Source organism: Populus nigra, chromosome 12, assembly GCF_951802175.1.
Source record: "Populus nigra chromosome 12, ddPopNigr1.1, whole genome shotgun sequence".
Classification (NCBI taxonomy): Eukaryota; Viridiplantae; Streptophyta; class Magnoliopsida; order Malpighiales; family Salicaceae; genus Populus; species Populus nigra.
In genome coordinates, this window is record NC_084863.1 from 15,445,257 (window position 1) to 15,469,114 (window position 23,858).

A 23,858-nucleotide genomic window follows, 5' to 3' on the forward strand; every position below is an offset into this window, starting at 1 on the left:
TTAAACCAACAATTCTAAGCAGAGAATAGAAATTTTAATTAAAGCACTAGCATTTACAGGATCATATTATTCATGCATCTGATAATCTAACAAGGCTTTACAATTACAAGTGAAGGTCAGTCATGTCAAACCAGATTTGCTTAAATGCCTTGACAATGATATAATGGTATTCTTTTGAATTGAGAGAAAGGTAACAAGCAAGAAGGTCTTCCAAATCTTTTGAACCTCGGATATTGTTCTCCACAATCATCTCCACCATTGAATCTTTGAAGTCTCTCTGTGGATCAACTGAGAACTTAACCACTGCAAAGCTCTCTGAAAAGGTCTTGTTTCTTGACAATGACACACTTTTTCGAGAACAACCCTGAATTTTCCTGCTCGCAATTCTTGCAGTGTTTGCTCGGAGTTTTATCCCTTTTGCCGAATTCACCGAGGACTTTCTTGTAGGAGGATTCATCTTTTTCTCTTTATAAGTCCTAATGCTTTTCTCCTTGACAATCTTGACAGAGAGAGACCTACGTGCTTTGACCTCCTCCAATTTGGATGCACTTCTTCTGAACTTAGTAACTTCATTGTCGTTGAATTTCTCAGGCTTGGTCAGTATAGGAGGAAGGTTTAGCTCAGGGATCCTACCAAACCCTTCAACCTCCTTGATTTTCCTTTCATAGGATTCTTCATTCATATCAATGATAATGTCAGTGGTTGAAGAGCTAACATTACAGTTACAAGAGCTAGACCAGGAGGCTAAATGATGATCAATTGAATCAGGAACAAGAAAACCATCATCTTCATCAGATTCTGATAGGAAGTCAAGCTCATCATAAGAGCTCTCAACGGGAGAGCTAGAGCAGTCAGGTGAATCACCTGGAATAACCCCGGTCAGGTTCGAGTTAACTGTAACGCGACAGCTACAATCAGCAGAGAATGTGGACACCAGTTTTGGAGAAGGCTTGTAAATGGTTTTTCTTTTGTTTCTTCTATTGGATGATTTTCTTGGTGGATCAGGGAAATGAGTATCTGAGGCTTTTGGATTTGCAGGTGAATAGTAATCTAATTTCTCAGCTCTTTCAGGTTCTGTGGTGAAGTAATAAGAGTGTCTTTGATGAGAAATGTTGGGTTTTTGTGATGTTACAGTTCCTGGAGGTGGTTTTTTCTTGGAAGCTCGAGAGGTGTAATGCTGTCTGCTTTTGCTCATGTCCTTGAGCTTGTAAAACCAGGCGTTTGGTATCATATCTGATAATCTAAACCTGTAATTACCCATTTTTCTTCCCCTCTCTGAGATTTGTCTGAGTTGGTTTACCTTTCCCTCTCTTTGATTACTGAAAAGATATAAAGAGCTTACAAAGTTTGGGTTATAAAAGGTAAAGAATAGATGGGGGCTCACTAGAAAAAAGTTCAGCATGAAAGCAAGGTGTGTTCCTCTTCCATCATAACCACTAACAGAATTACAAATCAGAATTTTATTTTTTTTCGGAGTAGACAAACATAATCAGGATTTGTTATGCATAATGATCTCCAAAATTCAACTTTACTAAAAGAAACTGAGGGCCTGAAAACATTGGCTAAAGTTTAGTCTGTGAATCACTTGTACCATTTTATATACACTCCTGTGGCCAGTAGCCAATATATCGCTGGAACTTGAAGATTTGTGAGAACACCTCATCTGGGGCCTCATCTTTTGCTCAGCCAAATCAAGGGTTAAGAGAGAGTAATGATGATTTTAGCATTAATCAAGGCCCATATGTCTACTAAGTGCTGTGTTCTTTCCCATGATTCCATGTTTCATAAATGATGATATTCCGTGCCTTTTCAACTTGATTTCTCAATGCCCCACATGCCTGGTGCTGCACATTCAGTTTCGGGTCCCCTACCAAACACTTTATAGGTTTTTTCACTTCTCTTTTTCCAGCTGAGGATGAAATTGCATTTCTCCCAACTGATGGATTCCGATACAGCAACAGGTGAAGGGAGGTCAATCACATGCTGGTTTTGTCTGAGGCACTCCTATTTCTGGCTACTGAGTTTAGGAACTAGGCTGTGCTACTGTGGACCAAATACAGTCAGCAATAATTTAGGAATCATGTATGTTAATGATCACAACAATTATTTCATCAACCTTCTGAAAAATTCCTAAAGAAAAAAAAAACTTCGTCAAGTACGAAATTTCTTATTCTGATATATATAAGACATTCTCTCTTTACCGGGGACTGGAAGTTAATGGCATTCAAGCGTTCAACAAATGGTTTTTTGGCAAGAGTTGCTGCTTGCGCTGCCACCTTGACAACCATGGTAAGAGCAGCAACTATAAAGCTAGTGTCCAACAACTTTTCTGGACTCAGAGGCCAGGAGTAGATGGAAAAGTTGGTTTCATGGCTATACTAGAATTAGACTGTGAATGAAACCAGAAGAAGCACAGCCCAGATTGAGGATGGCTATTGTGAGAAGCAATTGGAGTCTCAATGTGTATGGTTTTGGGGCTTTAGGAGCTAGATTTTAGCCCAAAGAGAGCACCAGCCACCAAGGACAAGGTTGTCTTGGACTTAAGATTTACTAACCACTGTAATTATTATTTTATCCTTCCTATACAAAGTTTTTGCCTTGCTAGTGGGTGGGGTAGAATGATATTTTTCAAGGATTTCAAAGGTCACTTGCAAATTAATTAGGGGTAATTTAGTAGTTTATATTTTTTTTTCACAGTTAAATTATATAGATACCCTTAAGGAAAAAAAATAAAATAAAATGAGAGGTGCGTAAATTTATTATTGCATAGTTTACAATTACTTCATTGTCCTTAAAGTAAAAAAAATAAAATAAAGGATGAATTAAAAAGTATTTTAGTATTTTTCTCTAGGTCTTTTTGATAAACTTTATTTCGATTAGGGTAAATTAGTATTTTTATAAAAATAAAAGAGAAGAAAAAGCTACTAACTCATGCATCACTCGCGCCAATAAGCTAGAGGTTTTTACTGGTTATATATTTGGTAAACATGGCTTCCGCTACATGGCTTTGCTAGCAATCTGAAGGTCACATATGAAGTTGGTAGATTATTCACAAATTGGAAAATGAGGATCATTTTTAATTTAATGGAACTTTTCGCCCCAATGATGAGCATCCATTGAACTCTTCTCCATATCAGGATTCTTGCCAAAATAGTCTCTCACTTCATGGGGTGCCACTTTCCTCCTTGAGGACATGAACCCTACAATAGCAAGGAGAAGCACACAGGGCTTAACTAACCTCTTATTATATCCATCTTCAACAAACTCTCTCTCCCTCTGGTACACCAACCGTTAGTGGAGCAACATCATGTCCTTGAACTAGCTAGAAGCAATAAAAGGACTCCATTCTGCTCCATTTCTTCAACAACACTCTGATATCAATCATTACAGATGAAAATGAAAGCATTAGTTGTCTTCAGATCCAAGCTTTTCAGGCCATGCAAGAAACTACTAATACTCTTCAGATTCAAGCTCAAAAGACCTGTCTTTATAAGAGATCTTCGACTTCATCGTCGTAGCAAAAAACCCAGAAAAGCTCCTCAAAAGAGCCGAGTTTTTAATTTTTTTCGTTCTTTTAGGAAGTCAAGAAAGATGGACAGAGTTGCAGAACTTAGGAGCGTCTCCGAAGCAGAGCGTGAGAGAATGCTCTATCCATCTCCACTTACACCAGCATATATCAAGGCCAGTTTGGCCACAAAAAGGCAAACCTTTGGTGATGAAGATGTTGAAGATGCATGCAGAAGTTTCGAGAACTATTTGGTGGAGATGATGGTTGAAGAGGGAAAAGTAAGGGATTTAGCGGATGTGGAAGAGCTTCTGTATTGCTGGAAAAACCTCAAGTGTCCTGTCTTCATTGGTTTGGTCTGCAGATTCTACGGAGAGCTATGCAAGGACTTGTTCTCTCCTGATGTTGACAACACCGACGTTGATAGTCCCAAATCTCCCAAATGATTCTGCGACTAGTATTGCTGTTCTTCCTTTGCAGCTGCAGAGACAATCCCTGTCCTCTCCGCAGTCCCTCTTCTGGTTTCTCTGTTGACTCTTTGTAATGCGAGTAGATAATGAAAGGAATAAATCCCATTGTTGTATATCGTTTTCTCTTAGTGTTAGGAGGCAAATCAAGCAAAGGGAGAGAGCTGTGAAATTCGAGGATGCTGCCAAAGAATTGGAAAGCACACGTTTCGTACTAATTACAAGATTAGTCATTAACTGATCTTTGGTTTCCTTCTCATTGATTAAGTACAACATTGAAAAAACACAAGGAAAATTGAGAAATAGAGCTTTATGCACCTCTATGTTAGTAAGATAACAGACCAAATATACATACTATCTAAACTCTAATGTCCATTCAGTTCATAATAGGCAATAAGGAAACTACCGAGTATGATGGCATCACTAAGCAGAGATGTTAGCATTATCAAGTAGATATCTATTTACAGTTCAAGAAGAAGCATTCAACAATGTTCTTGCAGCTTGCAGCATATGTAGATATATCAAAAACAACTGAGAAGAAGTACAGGCACTGAGATTCTGGGCTTTAATCCCACCACATTTCACTAGCTATAATATTCTCAACTAACTTGACCTAAACATTGATATCATCAAAACAAAAAACATGATTAGCTTTGGAAAGTTACCCGCCAGGAAGTCGCAGCATCTCATTCTATTATGTTCCGGCAGGCTGTTTCGTTTCTGAAAGATAAACCCGAGACTTCACAAATGTGCTTCCAATTCTGAACCCAGGCATGACCATAAACTCAACTTTGAAGTTAGATTGTTCTCCCTCGGACACAATCACACCTTCCTTGTTCTCTTGAACAGGTTCCATGTAAACATCTGAGAATTTGCTTCCCCTATGCACAGAAAATATTTGTGCATTGGGATCAATTGAGGTCGCGATTCCTTGAAGAATCCAAATCCACTTTGCCATTCTTGCAAATATTTGATAGAATGGAGTCCTTGGATGCTTGCCACTCAATATGAACATCCTCTGGTCTAAATTCCGAAAGAAAGACATCTCCATCATGGGATGAACAACAAGCATGTACTTTTCCCCACAGAAATTGCCAAATCCTGGATTTGGATTAGCTATCAGAGAATCAATAGGATCATCAAACCGTAAAACATCATCCACATCATAGGATCCAAGTGTCATCCCATTAAACATTCTTCGTGCAATGTAGGCTTCAAATGCGTACTTCTTATCTGATCTTTTAGCATAAAGAACCCCATTTTCAATCGAATTCGCTGCCAGGTGCAAGTCCCATCCTGAAGCTTGCATCAAGCTAATTATTGGCCTCGCAAAGTCATGAATGGCCTTCGAAGCTCGTTTGAACGTATCCTCAAACATGGCAACATTCAAAATCGCCACATTCCTTCTCTCCAAACTTTTCTCCCTAATCTTCTCAACCAATACTGCATTCCCCGCATCCAAATCAAGGAGTTCTTGTCGCAGGCGTACAATCTCAGCATCTTTATCTCTATCTTGGGACTTCAGTTTCTCTAAAAGCTTCTCGATAACATCAGTTTCTGATCGCAGAGAGGCAAACCTTGAGGAGTCAAGCTTGGTTTTTGAAAATTGCTTCTCCTTAAATACCTTCTTGGACTTACAAAGTGCTTCAAGCTGAGCCACGACAAGTTCATCAGCAGACACAATCTTATCCGGATCATAGGGAACATGTGCTTCCTGAAGCTGAACATAAGCTAGTTTCAAGGCAGAAACCGTGTCAAACAACTTTACAATATCCTTGTCACCATACATGTTGCTTTTGCTTGGAACTACAACAGGTTGAGGATGGATTTTCTCGCCATCAAATTCTGTTTCCTCAGTGGCATCACTACTATCTTCACCCATCGATGAGCCATCATTGTTGCCAATGAGGTTGTGTTGATAGTGGTGGTCATTGGAGAAGACACCAATGGATCTCAATTTGCAAACTTTTGCAAATTTGGATACCATTTCAGATATATTTGAAGAGGGTTTAGAGAGTTTATTGGTAACATGCTCCATTCCTCAAGGAAGCTAAAACCCCAAAGTAAATCAGATCTACTAATAATGAAGATTAATGGGATTTAACAACTTTCCCAGACACTAGTCTCCCAAACTAAACTAAATCACAAAAATGGGGTCTTTCAACGCATATCACCACCAACATGAACCAGGATTCCTGGTCAAATGCCATTAACCCTGGCAGTATAGTAGCTAGAAGCCTAGAACCATCCAAATATTAAAGAAATGAAATGGGGTTTTAATACTTGATTAAACAAATATTAACAACTAAGATTAGTGCTTAAAAGAAAGTGAAAAGATTCAAACTTAATCAAATCACTACCTGTCTTCTATTCAAACCCAAATCAAAGACGTTCAAGGACAACAAGCTATGATCAAGATCATCAAACAACAGTCCAAGATTTAAACTTTGAGCTCAAAAGAAGCACATTCTAACATCAAAAACACACAAAACAAAACAGAAAACTGAAGTTGCTGACGCTATAGCTAGCTATCCGGATGTCTTTGTCTCTGATCTTAAAAAGAAAAGAAAAGAAAAAAAGGTGATGGGATTCAAAGTAAATGCACCGTAAGGAGTGCTGAAAATGGCATTTACTCAAATGCAATGCAGTGTTTGTTTTGGAAGGAGAGAAAGAAAGAAAGACAGAGTCTTTATTTTGGCTTTGTCATCTGTGAACGTGAGGGTTTCAACTTTCAAATATTTTTCTGTATATTTTTGGGGAAATGGAGCAGAAACCTGTTCACCTCCCGCAGAGTTTCCAGAGTTTGAATTCTTTAACACTGTCTTTGTTCCATGATCATGCGAGTGAAAAGAAGGGAGGTTTTGGCTACTACAAATCAGTCCTCCAACTATGTTGTCTATTTTAAAAAGGTACTCAAACTAACTATTACTGCGGTTTTACCATCCAACTAGCACGTTGTTCTTTGCAAGTTCGAGTCTAGTTTGAGATAAAGCTTAGTCTTTTTTAATCCATCTTAGAGCCTTTTATATAGAACAAAAATGTTTTTTTAAAAGAAATGTGGTTATTTTTCATTAAAATTAACAAATGAAATTGTTATTTCCATCCTTAAAAAATCCAACTAGAAATAAGATAGCGTATGTTTTGTAGTGCTTTTAAAATTAATTTTCTCTTAAAAATATATTAATTTTTTTTGTTTTTAAATTTTTTTTATTTTTAACATCAGTAAATCAAAATAATAAAAACAAAAATAAAACAAACATCAATTTAATTCTTTTTCAAGGCAAATTCCCTTTTAAAAATCATCTAAAAGTAGAAATTATTGCATTTCTAAATATACACTTTGATTAGAAATATAATAAATCTTAATGAACATTTATCATATAATTAAATAATAAAGAAAGTAATAATACCAAGATCGACGGCAATCTAACCCCTGATCAGGTCTAATTACTATTCATTGATATCAGGTGGTAGAATTGAGAGTATCTATACTTTAGGGACTGATTTGAAATAACCACCAGAATTAGAGACCTAATATGTAGTTAGCCCAAGGAAGAAACAACCGTGAGACAACTACGTTACCAGACCGAAGAAGGTACTTGCTGTTAAAAGGCTAATAATAACTATTAACCGCACGCTCGTTTCGTTTCCTGCTTGGATTTTTTCTTCTTCTAAATACTCGGTGTCAGAAGTTTTAAGCATCCCAAGAGAAAGCAATATAATTATCAGACTGAATCGTAGCCATTGAAGTGCTGCAGGAGAGGTGTAGGGTAGTGTACCTCTCTGTCCCCATGCAGCTTTGAAGGGACATCTGAAGAAATGGCAAGAAGTGGGCCAAATGGGTTTTGTATTAGGCAAATGCAAGTCTCCAGGAGGTCTCCAGCCCGTTTGGCTACGTCCTGCTAATGCAACCTTGATGGCTTTTCTTATAAAACGCAGTTTGCACCCAAACAAACAAGGCCTTAGAGTGTGTTGGCCTAAGTGTGTATTTGCTGTAAGAACAAAAGCTTTTAAAAAGTTGACTGAGTTACAATTAACTTCTTACATGCGTATGATATATGTTAGAAAGTTAATATAAAAACATATCCTAAACAACATTAATATTAATGTTAAAGTTAAGAATTCGATCTGATACCATATTAGAATTTTACAAGAGTTTAGAAGTAGGCATAATTAAAGGAAATTTACAGCTTTAAGACTACAATTTTTATGCTGCCAATCTGTAGCTGTTGTTGCCGATTAAGGCAGCTCCTTCTACTACTTGTTTATCGTGTTTTCTGTTGCCTTCGCTCTCTCTCTCTCTCTCTAAATAGCCAGAACCAAGGGACAGACCTTTTCATTTCCAGGCACAATTTCTACCAAGAATCTGCCATAGTTTATGCCACTAACATGTTGATTTCTGTCAAATTGCTGCCATTAATATATTCTACCATTAACAAATAATATTAATTGTGATGGTTGTTGATAATACAGTATTGATGACATTCTACAAAAATAGGTCCTAATTAATATTCTGCATATCGCGTTGCTCTTGTACATGCGATTGCATGCAGGGCTAGAAAAAGGATCATATAATTAGCAAGTAAAAGCCATTAAGGGAAAACCTTCATCTCTGATCACATGAAACGAATATGATGGATATAAGCTTGAAGGAGACATGAAAATATACATTGGAGACAAGAATTCAGAGCATGACATAGTGACATTTATATAGTCCAAACTAGCTAGTAGCATATCAAAGGATGGGAACTGGAAACATTTTCCTACAATGCTCTCTCATGTCTTATTCCTTGCACAGTAGACCATTAACAATATTATTTTGTTAGCTAGCAAGTACATTACTATATATCTCTGCGAAACTATAATCTCAAATAGATTTCTTGACAAACAAATAGTGACTTGCATTGATGGTCTGCCTAGGGTTTCATATCTACCTTATATTTGTTAAAATACTATATATATATGAAATTTGTAGGAGCGATCCCCATGGTAACGAGATCTACTTCTACGAACAGTAAGATTTACTATTATGCCTACTTTTCTCTACTTTGTTTTGCCCAATTTCTTTTGTAAAATGAAGCTACCGATATACAGGAGGTGCAAGTTGTTGAAAAATTAGCAGTGGATGATTGTGAACAGCTCTAGGTTGTTATTGGATAGCCAAAACAACTTTTATAAGTGTTTTTCTTTGTTGAGTAAGTAGATGGAAGTTGATTGGAATTGATGAAGATGATGGAAGGTCCGTAACTCTTCCACTTGACATTTCCATGTTGTTAGCCATTGATAACAAGAAACAATAGAAGTAAAAAAAAAAGGAGATAGAAAACTAAACTAAACTTTTATTTAATTTCTTATAAACATTGTCACTGGTGAAATATATAAAAACTTTAATGAATCTCTAGATTTTTCTCTCGTTGGTAGTGGATTAAGCTTGTATTTTTATAGTTAAAAGTAAACTTTAATGCTTAAGTCAGTTGGAGTATTTTTTTGTTAAAATATTAAGATGTAAAGATTTATTAAAGTTCATGAGTAGCAGGCCATACACAATATTTTTTTTCCGAATAAAACCTTTAGGGAAATGGAAAAATAAAAGGAATTATAGTTGTTGATCTCTACTAGCTAGATGGTCTAGTCTCTAATTTATCATTAATATTAATTAGGTTTTTTTAAATCAACATTTGCATGCTAATCAAGGACGAAACTAGAGGGTGGCCAGGGGAAAGCTCTGACCACTCCAAAATTTTCAGAAGTTCCAAAATTCCCCTTGAACTTGTTAATTGATTTTTGGCAACCCTTGCAAAATATTCCTTTCAAAATAAAAACTATATATTCCAAATTTTATAATCCTGGATTCTTCCCGAACGTCAATATTGAATTTTTGTTTCCTATTAATTAGATTCTAGATAGGCTATTCATGTTTAAATTATATATTTATGAAAAATAGATTTTTACCACCCTCCTTTAAATCTGCTTCTGGAATAAAATAATTAATAATAACAATAACAACCTACCTTGTTTACAACTCAAGTCAAAACTTCAGAAATTTAATTAATTTCCAGAATTTTGCACATGTAAGAACTAAAGATGGACCACTATATCTATTACAGGTCTTAAGGAAATCTTTTCTCGTATTTTTTTTGATGACCTCTCTTCTGTTTTGTACTGCATTTCAAGAATATATATAGTTTTCCCTGGACATGTTTTCCAAGATCACTGTCACTACCAATGGCTTTGTCGATGGAGAAAGAATTTTTACAGGCCTTCAGTTTGTGGACCCAAGAAATTTCCAAATTTATCACAATCAACAATATATATATATATATATATATATATATATATATATATAGAGAGAGAGAGAGAGAGAGTCTAAGTCTATCAGCTTTATTCAAGTTAAATAATGGAGATGGGTGTGTCAGGATGGATAATTGCCTTCACATGTCACCCTCACATTTCCCATACATATTACTATCAAACCCCAGGCTTTGGTGGGGAACGGTCAATTTGGGTTTTGAAACAGTTATGATGTATTTTTGAGAATTTATATGCATGGACCTTAGGACTTCATGCATTCCCTTGAGTTTTTGAGCAAAAACAATTATATCTGAATTTGAATTTAAAAATATATTAATTTATACAAAAACTGATCAAGAATATTGGATTTAGGGATGTCTCGTCTTCTCAAAGTTTCTAAAAATTCCAAAATCTTTCTTCATCTTGTTAATTTTTGAAGATATCTTTATGTACACTTTGATTTCAAGCAATTTTGAAATCGTCGTCCCAATTAATTAGTTATTTAAGATCTAAGATGGGAGATATTTAATATTAGTGCATGGAAATTTGTTGAAGAATACCCTAACCATTAAAAAAAAATCAACACTGCTTCAATCTTCATGCATGGGGGACAAGAATCTAGGGGCATTGGAAAGGCATATTAGAGGCTTTAGAAGTGAACAAAAGCATAGGAACGAGTTATGAGTTATAGTGCAAGTGCAGGGGACTTTTCTTTTTCTCCACATCCACATCTACTACACCCATGCACGCACGCTTGCCACAACCTATTCATAGTTATGGACACGAAGGCCAGGAGAATAGAACATGGATTGTGATGTTTGTATGCATGTAGTTTATTGCCCTTTTTTGAGAGAGAGAAAAAAAACCTTACTAAATATGCTAGCTAGCTTCACATAATTGATTACCCCTTTGACATATTTGCCATGTTTTTGTACTACATTTCTCAAACTCATCAAGGAACCATTGAAACCATAGATTCCGACCCTTGTATCAGTGTGGATAAGGGCTAACTTGAATGGAAATTTCTTGTATTTTGTTAGTTTCTTACCATAGAAAGAATAAATATAAAAGGGATACAAGTATATTTGATTGAAAGCATGAAGACAAAGATATAAAATAAATCTGTTTCTAATTAAGTTTTGAGATGAATTTATATTTTTTTAAAATACTACCAGAAAATTGACAAATACAAATGAAAATACTAACAAAAAATTTTCGTTGGTAGATTGCGATGAACTTTATTGACAGAATATATAGTCTCTTGCTGTATACATCGATAAACATTGAAATAAATATTTTCTCGATATATATTGAGGGGATTACAATAAGAAAATAAAGAATGAAAAAGAAAACCAAAAAGTACGATGGCCTATTATTTTTACAGACATACATCCTGATGAGTTTAAATCTATCAATTAAATCCATCCGAGACTTAATTACAATGGTACTTATGGTTTACAACTTGCCACTGATAAATGTGTATGAGGTCGAAGTTCATGTTCTTATATATGGTCATATCTAGTCCTAATAGTTCGGGTAGGTATATAGATGACTATCTTCGACCGTTGATTGATGAGTTGAAGCAGTTGTGATCGTTCAAGATTTTGACGTATGATGTCTTGAAGAAATATAATTTCCAATAAAGATAACTTTGATGTGGACTATCAATGATTTTTCTATGCATGAGATGATTTCTAGTTAGATTATATATGAAAACTATCATATCTATATTGTATGAAAAATAATAAGACATTCACCTTAACAAATAATGCAAATGTTTTCTCGATAAAATCATCAGTGCCTAAATACCAACAAAACAATCCCCAGCTAATATGTAAAATTCTGATGGCAAATGTTATTTTATGATGTGTGAAAACGTGTGGTTTTGGAATTTATTGGAAAATTTATAATGAGAACCCTGACATTATGCTAGTAGTACTAGAAATGGTATTGGAGTGTGACTCTTGATATTGTTTAACTTGTTTTTGATAAGCATTGAAGTTTTAACCAGGAAGGGGATAGGAAAAAGGAAAAGATAGGGAGATTAAGGAAAGGATTTTGGGGTGTTTAATTAGAATATTAGAAAAGTTCGTACTTTTTTAGAAAGACAAAGGGAAGAATTGAAAGATCATTAGGACCATGGGGAGTACACTCCTTGGAATTTAGTCCATCACAAAGCGACCATTTATGTACAACTCAGGTATCTTACACACTATGTTTTGATTTTGTTTTCAAGTCCTTGCCTGGGGAATCTAGTGAATTTATTTTGTGTTTTATATATATATAATTCAAGGTATTCGGGTCAGCTGACATGTACCACGACTAATTCCTAGACCTACTGAACACCTTGCAATCCAGTAGACAGGTAAGACACCACGGAGATAACAAACGTACACACCGAGACTTGAATCCAGAATGCAAAGGTAAGGAAACTTTGCCAAGACCGTTGGCCCGAGGCTTTTGTTTTCCTTTCTTAGTTGTATTCGTGATATTATAAAATATTGATTTTATTTTATTCAAATTAAGAATTATAATAAAAAAAAAGTTATATCATCAACCGAAATAATCTAGATGAAACTAATTAAATATTTAAAATCTATGTAAAAAGTAATTTTAGAAAGTGTTTGTATATAAAAAATTATATTGCTGATATTTTTTTCTTTATTAGGGTTAAAATATATTTTTAACAACCCCTTAAATAATGTAAATGGTTCAAGAAATGAACCAATGGTCTAGCTAGAGAGGCTTACTAGCACATACTAAGGCAGACAACAAGTACCTCTTGCTTTCAATGTAATAAATTTGAACAGAAATTTCGGGTCTTGAATTTTGCAGCAATGACAACCGACCAAAGTCCATTATATGTGCATGTGTGTGTGTGTGTGTGTGTCCAATAACAGTTCCTGGCTGCATATTACAATTTTTATATGGATTTAATTAGACTGCCAACATAAAATAAAATTACTAACAGTTTTACTATATCATATATTTACTTGAATGGGAAAACCATTAGTATCATGTTATATATGTAGTTGCAAGGGAGATTACTTAACTACAAAATGTAATTAGGTGTTTCATACATAATATTTTTCAATTTTATTTTGTCATTTAATTATTCAATTTAGAGAGGGAAGAAGGCTAAAAAAGAAAAAAAAGAAGATGAAGAGAGAAAAAAAAAATGTGCAGTTTTTTGTTTAATAATATGGTAATATTTATTTTTTAAAGTGTTTTTTATTAGAAATAATATTTTTTTTAATTTTTTAAATTTATTTTTAACATTAATGTATCAAAAGGAATCTTAAAAATATTAAAAAATTAATTTAAGAATATTCAATTTTTAAAAAAAAGTATTTTTCAAAGGAAGAAAGAAAGGGCAAAAAAATATATAGGAAAAAGCAAACATGAGGTGTCGAGGGTCAATTGGAAAAAGGAGACCAGAGAGTGGTGTGGCAGGAGCTAGCAAGCTAGCCATAGCCATAGCCATAGCCATAGGGAGCACAGGGCAGGAAGGAAGGGAGAGGTGAATACTGAATAGTGTTTGTTTGTTGTTTATATGCAATTTTCTTTGCCTGGTCTGGAAAACATAGAAAGACAGTGAAGAAAGCCTGCAAAGAGAATCCAAGACTCAAACATGGTAAAGCTTAGGAACCCATTATCCAAATAACTTAGATTCACCATCTCCCTCTCTCACACACACAAATCAATTCTTTCTTTCCAAAAACCTCTCACGCCTCTCTTTTTCCACATATATTTCCATTGCAACCACCCCCACTTACACACACAAATACCTAGTTACCTGCTACGACTACTCACTATATCAAGATTCTCGAGAGACAGAGACATGGAGAAAGACAGAAAGAGTTATTCAAAAGTGAATGTTGTGTTACTCTAACAATAAGGATAAGATGTTAGGTATTTTGTTTCTCTTACTATTCAACTCCAGTTTCTGTGACCATTAGTGTAGATCACCCAAATCTTAAAGAGTCAAAGAAGACAGGAAGAAAGTTTAAGCAAGACTCCCCCATTCAGTCAATCTCCCTATATATTAGCTGGCTAGCTGCTTGGTGTATTTGTCTCCTTGAAGGGAATTCTTAGTGCTAGCTTTATAGTTCTTTCTACTTTTTAATGGAGTTGAAGAGCAAAAGATCACTCATCTTCTTCAACAAGGAACCCTCTCTCTTTCAATGTGTTTCTTTCACCATCTTCTTCTTCTTGTCATTTGTTGCACTCTTCAGCACCATCTCTTCCAAGACTACATGTCTAGGTAAGATCTAGCTCTCACTAATTCTCTCTCAAGTACTCTTCTTTAAGCTTTAATGGTAACCACCATCACCATCACTAATTCACTTCCACTTGTTGCAATTAAGGAATAAGAAATGCCCATCTTCGTTGGTTTTTTTTCTTAATTATTTTCTCCATGTTCTTAATTGTTCTTCCTCCCCCTAATTCCATTTATGTACTAACATGTTGTAATTAACTTTCTTGCAGGCATCATCAGGTGCCCATTATCCGGAAAAGCTCGTAATTTTTATTTTCAGGTGAGTTTGGTTAAAATTAATTGGTCCCTTGCGCCTCACCTGGCTAGCTAGAGTATTGATTAATAATGCTATCAATGCTTCAAACAATTTCCCATATGATTACAAATTAAAAAGAATATGTCAAGAATTTAATTCTAATATGATTAATTTCATGTTTTTTTTACCAGTCCCTTATATTTTCCTTTTTCCCATTAGGGTGAATAATAATCAAGCTGTCTCCCTTTCTCCTTTCTGAACAGAAATAACCAAGCTGTGTCTACTGCCTAGCTACATCCACAAATTTTTAATCTTCTATTTATGATCGAAATGAAAAAAACAGAAGTTATGATCTTGTAACCTGCTGATCCAATGGAACCATCAGGCATATGATTAGGGTTTATTAGTCAGCACAGTACAGTGAAGGACTGTACTAGTGGTCCCTTGTATGCTCACCATTCCATCCGGCGCACGTTAGCCAGTCTGAAAATTCTTTTTCTTTACTGCTTAACATTTTTGTCTTGTTTTCCATGAGTCTCGGTAACTTGCGCCACCAGTGCTAAGCGGTTTAACCGGAACTATGTCCATGTACTCTAAATTCCATGTCCCATCTATCAATGTCTTCTCGTGAGCTCCTCTGCTCGTCCTCTTGTGGTGTTCATTTTGCGCACGTTAGCACATGTAAGGATCATTCACCAAGTGGCAAATTGAGCTAACCTAACCTAAGTCCTTTAGGTAATTATTGTGTGCAAAATTTTATGTGTACTATGCACCTGATTGGTACCAAACTAATTAATTTTTGACTGATTGATTTTCTTGCAAGAAAGTTGTAATAATTATCGGGTAATTAATGGGTTTTGGTATTTTTATAGGAGTTTGAGAAAACAAGAGGTCACGAGGACCCAATGGAGGTTTCTTTGAGCATGGCAAGGAGGTTTTTGAGTGGCCCAGGGTCATCCCCACCACGGTGCACATCAAAGTGTGGCAAGTGCACCCCATGCAAGCCGGTGCATGTGCCCGTGCCGCCGGGGACTCCGGTGACTGCTGAGTATTACCCCGAAGCATGGAGGTGCAAATGTGGGAACAAGTTGTACATGCCATGATGATATGTAATCATGCTATTAGCTAGGTCTTTTTAAGGGTTTTTTTTTCATTTTTGGAAAAAAAAAAAACAAGAAGAAGAAGAAGAAGAAGAAAAGAACTCCAGTCGATGAAATTACTTGCTTGTGTGTTGACTACATGGCGCAAGATTATTGCTCGCTAATTATAAATTCTACTGTGAAAATTGTTCATGAGGAGAATTAATAGGATCTATATATGTATAAAAGCATCACTATTTACTTCTTATATATATATATATATAGCATCACTATTTACTTCTTATATATATATATATATATATATATATATATATATATATATATATATATATATATATATGATGTTAGCACTACCTGATATTAAGCGCCACAAAGTGTTTATGCCTTCATATTGTGAACTTAAACGAGTGTTTTCAAGGTCAATTTTTGTGACACTGACCACTGCGTGGAATACAACTTTTGAAATAACTTGATGATTCACTCTCCTTCTAGTACATTTGTGAAGAATGATTTCCCCTTGTGGATATTCCTAATTTTGGATATTCAGCTAGAGCTAGTGATTATTAAACCTCGTTCTACCCTGCGAACTAATCTATAATTAATACAAACCACAAGGATGTGTAATTCAGGACTACAGTATGAAAAAAAATAAAAAAGAGACGGGCTCAAGAGAATCTGGAAGTATGGAGTTTGCTGCTTTTGAAGGGCTGGCCGGCCTAGTGAGATTTGAAATACGTGTTCTATTTTAGCAAAGATGAAATGAACCTATCAAACGTCCAATCTATAGAGCACAGATTGCGCATAGGGTGTGACAAAACAGACCATGTAGGTCACGCATGGCTAGATGTAACTATGGCCCAGACCCTTCAAATTATCTTAATCATGTTTGGCTAGCTAGAAGATGGTGGAAGTTTGCTCACAATTGGTTGAGCTGTTTTCACAAATTTTTCCGGGGCCATATTAGAGCCTTGAAATCATTGAAAGCTTAAAAAGTGATGGAATCGGGGCTGATCTTCTTTATCAATAAATTGATGAACAGCACAGGGTCAGTGCCCAACCCAAAAGTCCACAAGGAGGGCCGACACTGACAAGTTTTGGGTCACAGCCCTACCTACACCTTTCTTAAGGGAAAAGGCCCGAGTCCAGTTGGAACCAACACCAATCACAGTTACTACAACGTTAATATCTTCACGTGATGCTTTGATAAATCTAAATCAAGTCCCTACAGGGGGACCGACCGTGTGTATGTTTTGGTGAGCATGAAAAGCAAGTGCAAGGGAAATTTCTCGCAGGGAATCCCATGAACACTCACATGAAAGTGTCCAAACGGCAAACACAAGCAAAAAGACACAAAAGAGGTGGAAAAGAGACGAAAGAGACGGGGAGATGGTGACCTTCCAAGAAACAACTAGAGAGATCAGTGTATCATGTACTAGTATATATTGTTCCTTGCTGTCTACGTAATGAATGGTGTCATCAATATTTGTGAGGCTTAGAGAGGGAGTATCCGTATGATATTCTTCTATTGATATATATTGTTTTCATGAATCTATTTGTTTGTTCATTTCCATGTTGTTCATGATTCTGAAGGAGATTTTTCTTGTTTTGGATTATTCATAATTCTTCTCTAATTGAAATTAAATGCATACAGGGGTGGAGACAGGGGTGGCAAGCAGGGGCTGGAGCTCCTGCAAGAAAATTATTTTTACAGCCCTTCCTTGATAATTTATATGATTTTAGTTAAATTAATAACACAATTGAAATCTTGCCCCCTCTAATTTTATCTTTTGGCTCCGTCCCTGAATGCATGATGATCAATAATTATATAATCTTAATATTAATTTGTTAAGAATTAAACCTATGATCTTTTGATTGATATCAAAAAATTAGCTAGTACTATCAATGAGCTAGCTACATCGATATTGTCCATTGATGCCATTGTCAGATTTAAGACTTTACAAAAAATTAAACTATAAATTATGTATGTTGATGCTTAAATATTATAGTCAACTTGCTTCTATTAAAAGAATTCAAGTATTGGTCGAAGACTTGAAAAATTCATATATGCTTGCTGTCTCCAGATCGAAGAAAACCTAGTTTTATTTGTTTAAACGAAAATTGTGATTAATTAATGCCGACCAAATAGCCAAAAAATCCTTTCTCCAAAAACAAGAGGGGCGCGGGGGTGTTTCAAAATCGGCATCGGAGCCCATAAACACATGCTAGAAGCACTGTCCAACACGTTTGCAAATCAATGAATATTTTTAACCTAGATATCCAAAGAGATATATATATATATATATATACACATACATGCATCATAATCCCATTACTTACTTAATTTAGTGTGTACTAGTTACATGTCCCGCGCGATGCCGCGGGTCAATTATTTTTTGCATTTTAAAAATAGTTAAGATCTAAAAGTGTTAGATTTTTTTGCAAAGTTATACTCAAGAGTCTCAGGTTTGGTTGCAACGCCTGACCCAAGAGTAATGTTTATAATATTAATAATAACATTAAACTTGGGTTAATCCTTAGCATAAAAGTGTCTGAATTGCAATACCAGACCTAATAGCATTGGACGTGGGTCTGGTTGCAAGGTTGTGTCATAAAAATGTGATAATTTAATAGATTAGTTTAAAAAAAAAACCAACAGGAAGAAAAAAACTAATGAAAAAAAAGAAAAAAAAAATAAATTAATTGGGTTAACCCTTCAAACCAGGTTAACCGGTCATACCTTGAATTTGCATCGTGAAAGTTTGATAATTAAAAAGAAAAAAACAAATTAATGGGTTAACCCAGAATTAACTGAGCTAACTCATCAAATCAGGTTAACCTGTCAAACTCGGAATCCGTGTAATGAAAGTTTGATAACTAAATAGAAAAAAATTTAACATTAACAATTTAAATTAAACAAAAAAAATTAATTAAAAAAAACATCATCCTTTTCACTGTGAACTGCACTGTGCAGTTCACAGTCAAAGACATAAAAAAAAAACTAAAGGCATCAGTCGAGAACTACTTAGAAAAAAATTTAATATTAATAAACTAAATTAATTAAATAAAATTAATTAAAAAGAAAAAATAAAAGAAAAAAAACCTCTAAGAAGAAAAAAAACTAAATAGAAAGAAATTTAACATTAACAAACTAAACTAAACGAAAAAAATAATTAAAAAGAAAAAAAAAGCAAAAAATAAAATAAAATTCAGGTTAACTCGTCAAACCAAGTTAACCCGTTAAACCCGGGATCCGTTTCACGAATGTCTGGTAACTAAATAAAAAAAAAGTAAATATTAACAAACTGAACTAAACAAAAAAAATTAATTAAAAAGAAAAAAAATCCGGGTTAACTCGTCAAACCATGTTAACCTGTTAAACCCAGTATTTGTGTCATGAAAGTCTGATAACTAAATAAAAAAAAATTAACATTAACAAACTAAATTAAACAAAAATATTTATGAAAATAATAATAATAAAAATTGACGGGTCAACCGGAATTAACTGGGTTCACCCGTGAAACCAGGTTAACCCGTGAAACTCGGGATATGTGTCATGAAAGTCTAATAACTAAATACAAAGAAATTTAACATTAACAAACTAAACTAAACGAAAAAAATTAATTAAAAAACCAAAGAAAGAAGCAAAAAAAAATCCCAAAAAGCATAAAAAAACAGCTAAAAAAACTTAGATAACCAAAAAAAAAAAACAAAACGCCTAAGGAAGGAATCAGTGTTTTACTGTGAACTGCACAGTGCAGTCCACAGTAAAAGACTGATTCCTTTTAGCTATATACTAGTTACATGTCCCGCGCGATGTCGTGGGTCAATTATTTTTTGCATTTTAAAAATAGTTAAGATCTAAAAGTGTTAGGTTTTTTTTGCAAAGTTATACCCAAGAGTCTCAGGTTTGGTTGCAACGCTTGACCCAAGAGTAATGTTTATAATATTAATAATAACATTAAACTTGGGTTAACCCTTAGCATAAAAGTGTCTGGACTGCAATACGAAACCCAATAGCATTGGACGAGGGTCTGGCTGCAAGGTTATGTCATAAAAGTGTGATAATTTAATAGATTAGTTAAAAAAAAACTAACAGGAAGAAAAAAACTAATGAAAAAAAAATTATGAATTAATTGGGTTAACCTTTCAAACCAGGTTAACTCGTCATACCTTGAATTTGCATCGTGAAAGTTTGATAATTAAAAAGAAAAAAAAATAATGGGTTAACCCAGAATTAACTGAGTTAACTCGTCAAACCAGGTTAACCTGTCAAACCCGGAATCCGTGTAATGAAAATTTGATAACTAAATAGAAAAACATTTAACATTAACAATTTAAATTAAACAAAAAAAATTAATTAAAAAGAAAAAAAAGACATCAACCTTTTCACTGTGGACTGCACTGTTCAGTTCACAGTCAAAGGCATAAAAAAAAACTAAAGGCATCAGCCGAGAACTACTTAGAAAAAAATTTAATATTAATAAACTAAATTAATTAAAAAGAAAAAATAAAAGAAAAAAAACCTCTAAGAAGAAAAAAAACTAAATAGAAAGAAATTTAACATTAACAAACTAAACTAAACTAAACGAAAAAAATAATTAAAAACAAAAAAACAAAAAATAAAATAAAATTCAGGTTAACTCGTCAAACCAAGTTAACCCGTTAAACCCGGGATCCGTGTCATGAATGCCTGGTAACTAAATAAAAAAAAATGAATATTAACAAACTGAACTAAACAAAAAAAATTAATTAAAAAGAAAAAAAATCCGGGTTAAGTCGTCAAACCATGTTAACCTGTTAAACCCAGTATTTGTGTCATGAAAGTCTGATAACTAAATAAATAAAAAATTTAACATTAACAAACTAAATTAAACAAAAATATTTATGAAAATAATAATAATAAAAATTAACGGGTCAACCCGGAATTAATTGGGTTCACCCGTGAAACCAGGTTAACCCGTGAAACTCGGGATATGTGTCATGAAAGTCTAATAACTAAATAGAAAGAAATTTAACATTAACAAACTAAATTAAACAAAAAAAATTAATTAAAAAAAACAAAGAAAAAAGCAAAAAAAAAATTCCAAAAAGCATATAAAAAAAAAAGCTAAAAAAACTTAGATAATTTAAAAAAAAAAAACACACCTAAGGAAGGAATCAGTGTTTTACTGTGGACTGCACTGTGCAGTCCACAGTAAAACCCTGATTCCTTCTAGCTATAATATATAATTTAGTAATATGATACAAAATATTTTTTAATTAAAATAATATTTTTTTAAAATTATTTTTTTGATATCAGCATATTAATATCATCGAAAAACATATAAAAACATTGATTTAATGTTTTTTAAAATAAAAAACACTTTAAAAAACAAACAGAAATTACTATAATGTCAAACAATCTCTTAGCTGTGTGTGAGTTACATTAAAAAAACAGATTGCAATGCTACATTACAATATTGCTTTTAACTTAATTGTAAGACTTAGATTGACTTGTAAGATCAACTCGGGACTTCACCGACCCATATTAAAGAAAAAGAAAGGGAGAAACATGGTTAATCTGGTCAAAAACCCAGACATGACATATTAACCGAATTGATCCGGTCAAAACTCAGTCCTCAATCAATTGATTGTTTTTTTTTAAAAAAAGATTTGATTAGAATGACATTATTTTGATTATTTTTTTAAAGGTTACCCTCCTAACTAGTGACCTAGACCATACGCTGTATTATCCCCTAATTCAGATCTTAAAACTATCTTTTTTAGCCTTAATGTAATGGTTTTATATTCAAGGAGTCATGGTTTTTTTTCAACTTCCTCACTTTAAATTTTAATGTAAGCACTTGAGGTAAATTGTTATTTTTTTCTTAATTTATGTGACTGATTTAAAAGGTGAATTTTTTTTAACACTCAATCTATGTTTTCTAGATCATGTGAAGACAACTCCTTAACTTCCACATGATTTAATTTGAAATTCGAGTTAAATAAAAAGTGGGGTTGATTGATTTTTTTTATATTAGTTTTACTCTAGGGTGGGAGTTCTCAATCCAGTAGTTTTCAGGTCGGAAGTATTATGCCCGTTAGTTTTTTGCTCGTTAATTATAGGTTTGAGGGTTCTCTTGGACCTGGTATGTCTCGGCTTGTTGGTTTTGGGTATGTTGCTCTTGGCATATTGGTTATAGGGTTGGGATTTCTTGGCCCATTAGTTATGCGGTCAGTATTGTCGGGCCCCTTACTTCTCGGCCGATTAACTCTTGGGTCGGGAGTTCTCAACCCATGAATTACGAGCTTGATAGTTATTGACATATATGTTAGTTCTTAGTTGACGACCGGATAGTTCTTGGGGAAGAGTTATCGAACCGGTAGTTCTCGAGTCGGTAGTTCTAGGATTAGAGGTTCTCTACCTATTAGTTCACAGGTCAGTAGTGGTTGGGCCCTTTAGTTCTAGGCTCAATAGGTCTCGGTCTGTAGTATTGAAGTCGGGAAGTCTCGGCCCCTTTGTTCTGAGGTTTGTAATTCTTGGCTTGTGCAATCGGAAGGAACACTTAGATTATGCCCAAAAATAAGAGAAAATTAAAACCATTGAATAAATACCTAATAATTAATTTAAGGTTCGTTATTATATATAGAAAGCTTGAGCTTGTAATCTCATCAAGCAAATATATATAGCAACAAGAAGCAAACTTTTTCCTTCCAAAGACCTGATATATCACCCGATCGATCCATATATTTTGCAATAATATATGATGCTTCTTGTTTTTAATCAAAGTTTGAATTGCTGACTTCAGGACGTTCATTGCTGGCACGTACGCCACACATCCACACACACGTATAATTATGAATTATTTTGCCGACATTGCTGGTGTTCAAATTTATTTATACGTGGAATTTTGAGGCCTTTCTATGTGTTCACGTTTTAAAATATTAATTTAGCTTTCATGTTGGCGGCTAAGTACCAAATTTGTGAATGTGACATCTATTTTATCATGTCCTTTTCTTGCCCACCTTTCTAATCAATTTAATTAAATAATAATAATAATAACAATATGCAAAATTTCTTTATATAGTTTGTTAAATTAATACCTAATAATTAATGTTGAAATACAGATCAGTATCTAGGTAATTGATTCATAGTGTAATTATAAAAATTAATGCCAAGGAGTATTCTACAGTTCCTCTTATTTTTGAACCTATCTAGCTAGCTCTGGCCTGGTAGCTAGCAAATTTGCTGTCAATTTTCAAGCAGTGCCATTGTTGTTCCTCACCGTCCCTGCCGCCATAGTAGTGCCATTGTTGTTCCTCACCGTCCCTGCCGCCATCCTGCCTTTCAGAGACAGTTGCTTGGTCAATTCTAAAATCTCGAGGTGAACTCAGATCCACAAAATGGCCTGCCTTTCGAAGGAAATATAACGTGTATATATTTGGTAATGTGTTGCAGCATAGATTTTTCTAACTATTTTTTTTAATAACAAATACATTAAAATAATTTTTTTAATATTAACACATTAAAATTATCAAGAACACTTAAGAAATAATATTTTTTCATATAAAAAATAATTAAAAAGTTATTTTAAAAAACACATTATATATCAAATCAAGTACTAATGTGTTGCATAGATTTATCTAACTATTCTTTAATAAAAACTACATTAAAATATTTTTTGATATTTTTTAATATTAAGACATTAAAATTATCAAAAACATTTGAAAAATATTTTTTTTAGATAGAAAATAATTTAAAATTTATTTTAAAAAAGAAGTTATAACGCATTACCAAATCAGTTAGATTGGTTGCATACAACTCATCCTTGATATATTGTTCTTTTCTTTGTCCATGTGTGTGACTAAATTCAACTCATTTTAGAGATAATTAAGCAGCATTTATTTCTAAATATTTATTAATATTCTAAATCCTTAGTATTGTTAATTAAAAAAAAGAAGAAGACAAGAACTACGAGCGCGAGAAAATGTTTGATGCGTT

At 33.9% G+C, this 23,858-nt stretch overlaps 4 protein-coding genes across 4 annotated transcripts; 2 read left to right on the forward strand and 2 right to left on the reverse strand.

The window, feature by feature from the left end:
* LOC133670212 (transcription repressor OFP4-like) lies at nt 1-1,551 on the reverse strand. The gene has a single exon (XM_062090728.1). It carries the CDS (start codon nt 1,400-1,402, stop codon nt 104-106), a length of 1,299 nt encoding a protein of 432 aa, XP_061946712.1. The 5' UTR covers nt 1,403-1,551; the 3' UTR covers nt 1-103.
* A 1,725-nt stretch (nt 1,552-3,276) lies between these two features.
* LOC133669426 (transcription repressor OFP17-like) lies at nt 3,277-4,213 on the forward strand. Its single transcript, XM_062089552.1, has one exon. It carries the CDS (start codon nt 3,391-3,393, stop codon nt 3,949-3,951), a length of 561 nt encoding a protein of 186 aa, XP_061945536.1. The 5' UTR covers nt 3,277-3,390; the 3' UTR covers nt 3,952-4,213.
* A 453-nt stretch (nt 4,214-4,666) lies between these two features.
* Nucleotides 4,667-5,959, reverse strand: LOC133669045 (protein GRAVITROPIC IN THE LIGHT 1). Its single transcript, XM_062089054.1, has one exon. It carries the CDS (start codon nt 5,957-5,959, stop codon nt 4,667-4,669), a length of 1,293 nt encoding a protein of 430 aa, XP_061945038.1.
* A 7,732-nt stretch (nt 5,960-13,691) lies between these two features.
* LOC133670253 (EPIDERMAL PATTERNING FACTOR-like protein 6) lies at nt 13,692-16,069 on the forward strand. The gene is made up of 3 exons (XM_062090778.1): nt 13,692-14,527; nt 14,752-14,801; nt 15,650-16,069. Exons 1-3 carry the CDS (start codon nt 14,389-14,391, stop codon nt 15,878-15,880), a joined length of 420 nt encoding a protein of 139 aa, XP_061946762.1. The 5' UTR covers nt 13,692-14,388; the 3' UTR covers nt 15,881-16,069.
* Nucleotides 16,070-23,858: the final 7,789 nt, after the last annotated feature.

Coding starts and splice junctions, on each gene's coding strand:
- LOC133670212 (XM_062090728.1), bottom strand. CDS start 1,402: ATGCTGAACTTTTTTCTAGTGAGCCCCCATCTATTCTTTACCTTTTAT.
- LOC133669426 (XM_062089552.1), top strand. CDS start 3,391: ATGAAAATGAAAGCATTAGTTGTCTTCAGATCCAAGCTTTTCAGGCCA.
- LOC133669045 (XM_062089054.1), bottom strand. CDS start 5,959: ATGGTATCCAAATTTGCAAAAGTTTGCAAATTGAGATCCATTGGTGTC.
- LOC133670253 (XM_062090778.1), top strand. CDS start 14,389: ATGGAGTTGAAGAGCAAAAGATCACTCATCTTCTTCAACAAGGAACCC. Junction 14,528..14,751: donor TTCCAAGACTACATGTCTAG/GTAAGATCTAGC, acceptor ACTTTCTTGCAG/GCATCATCAGGTGCCCATTA. Junction 14,802..15,649: donor CTCGTAATTTTTATTTTCAG/GTGAGTTTGGTT, acceptor GTATTTTTATAG/GAGTTTGAGAAAACAAGAGG.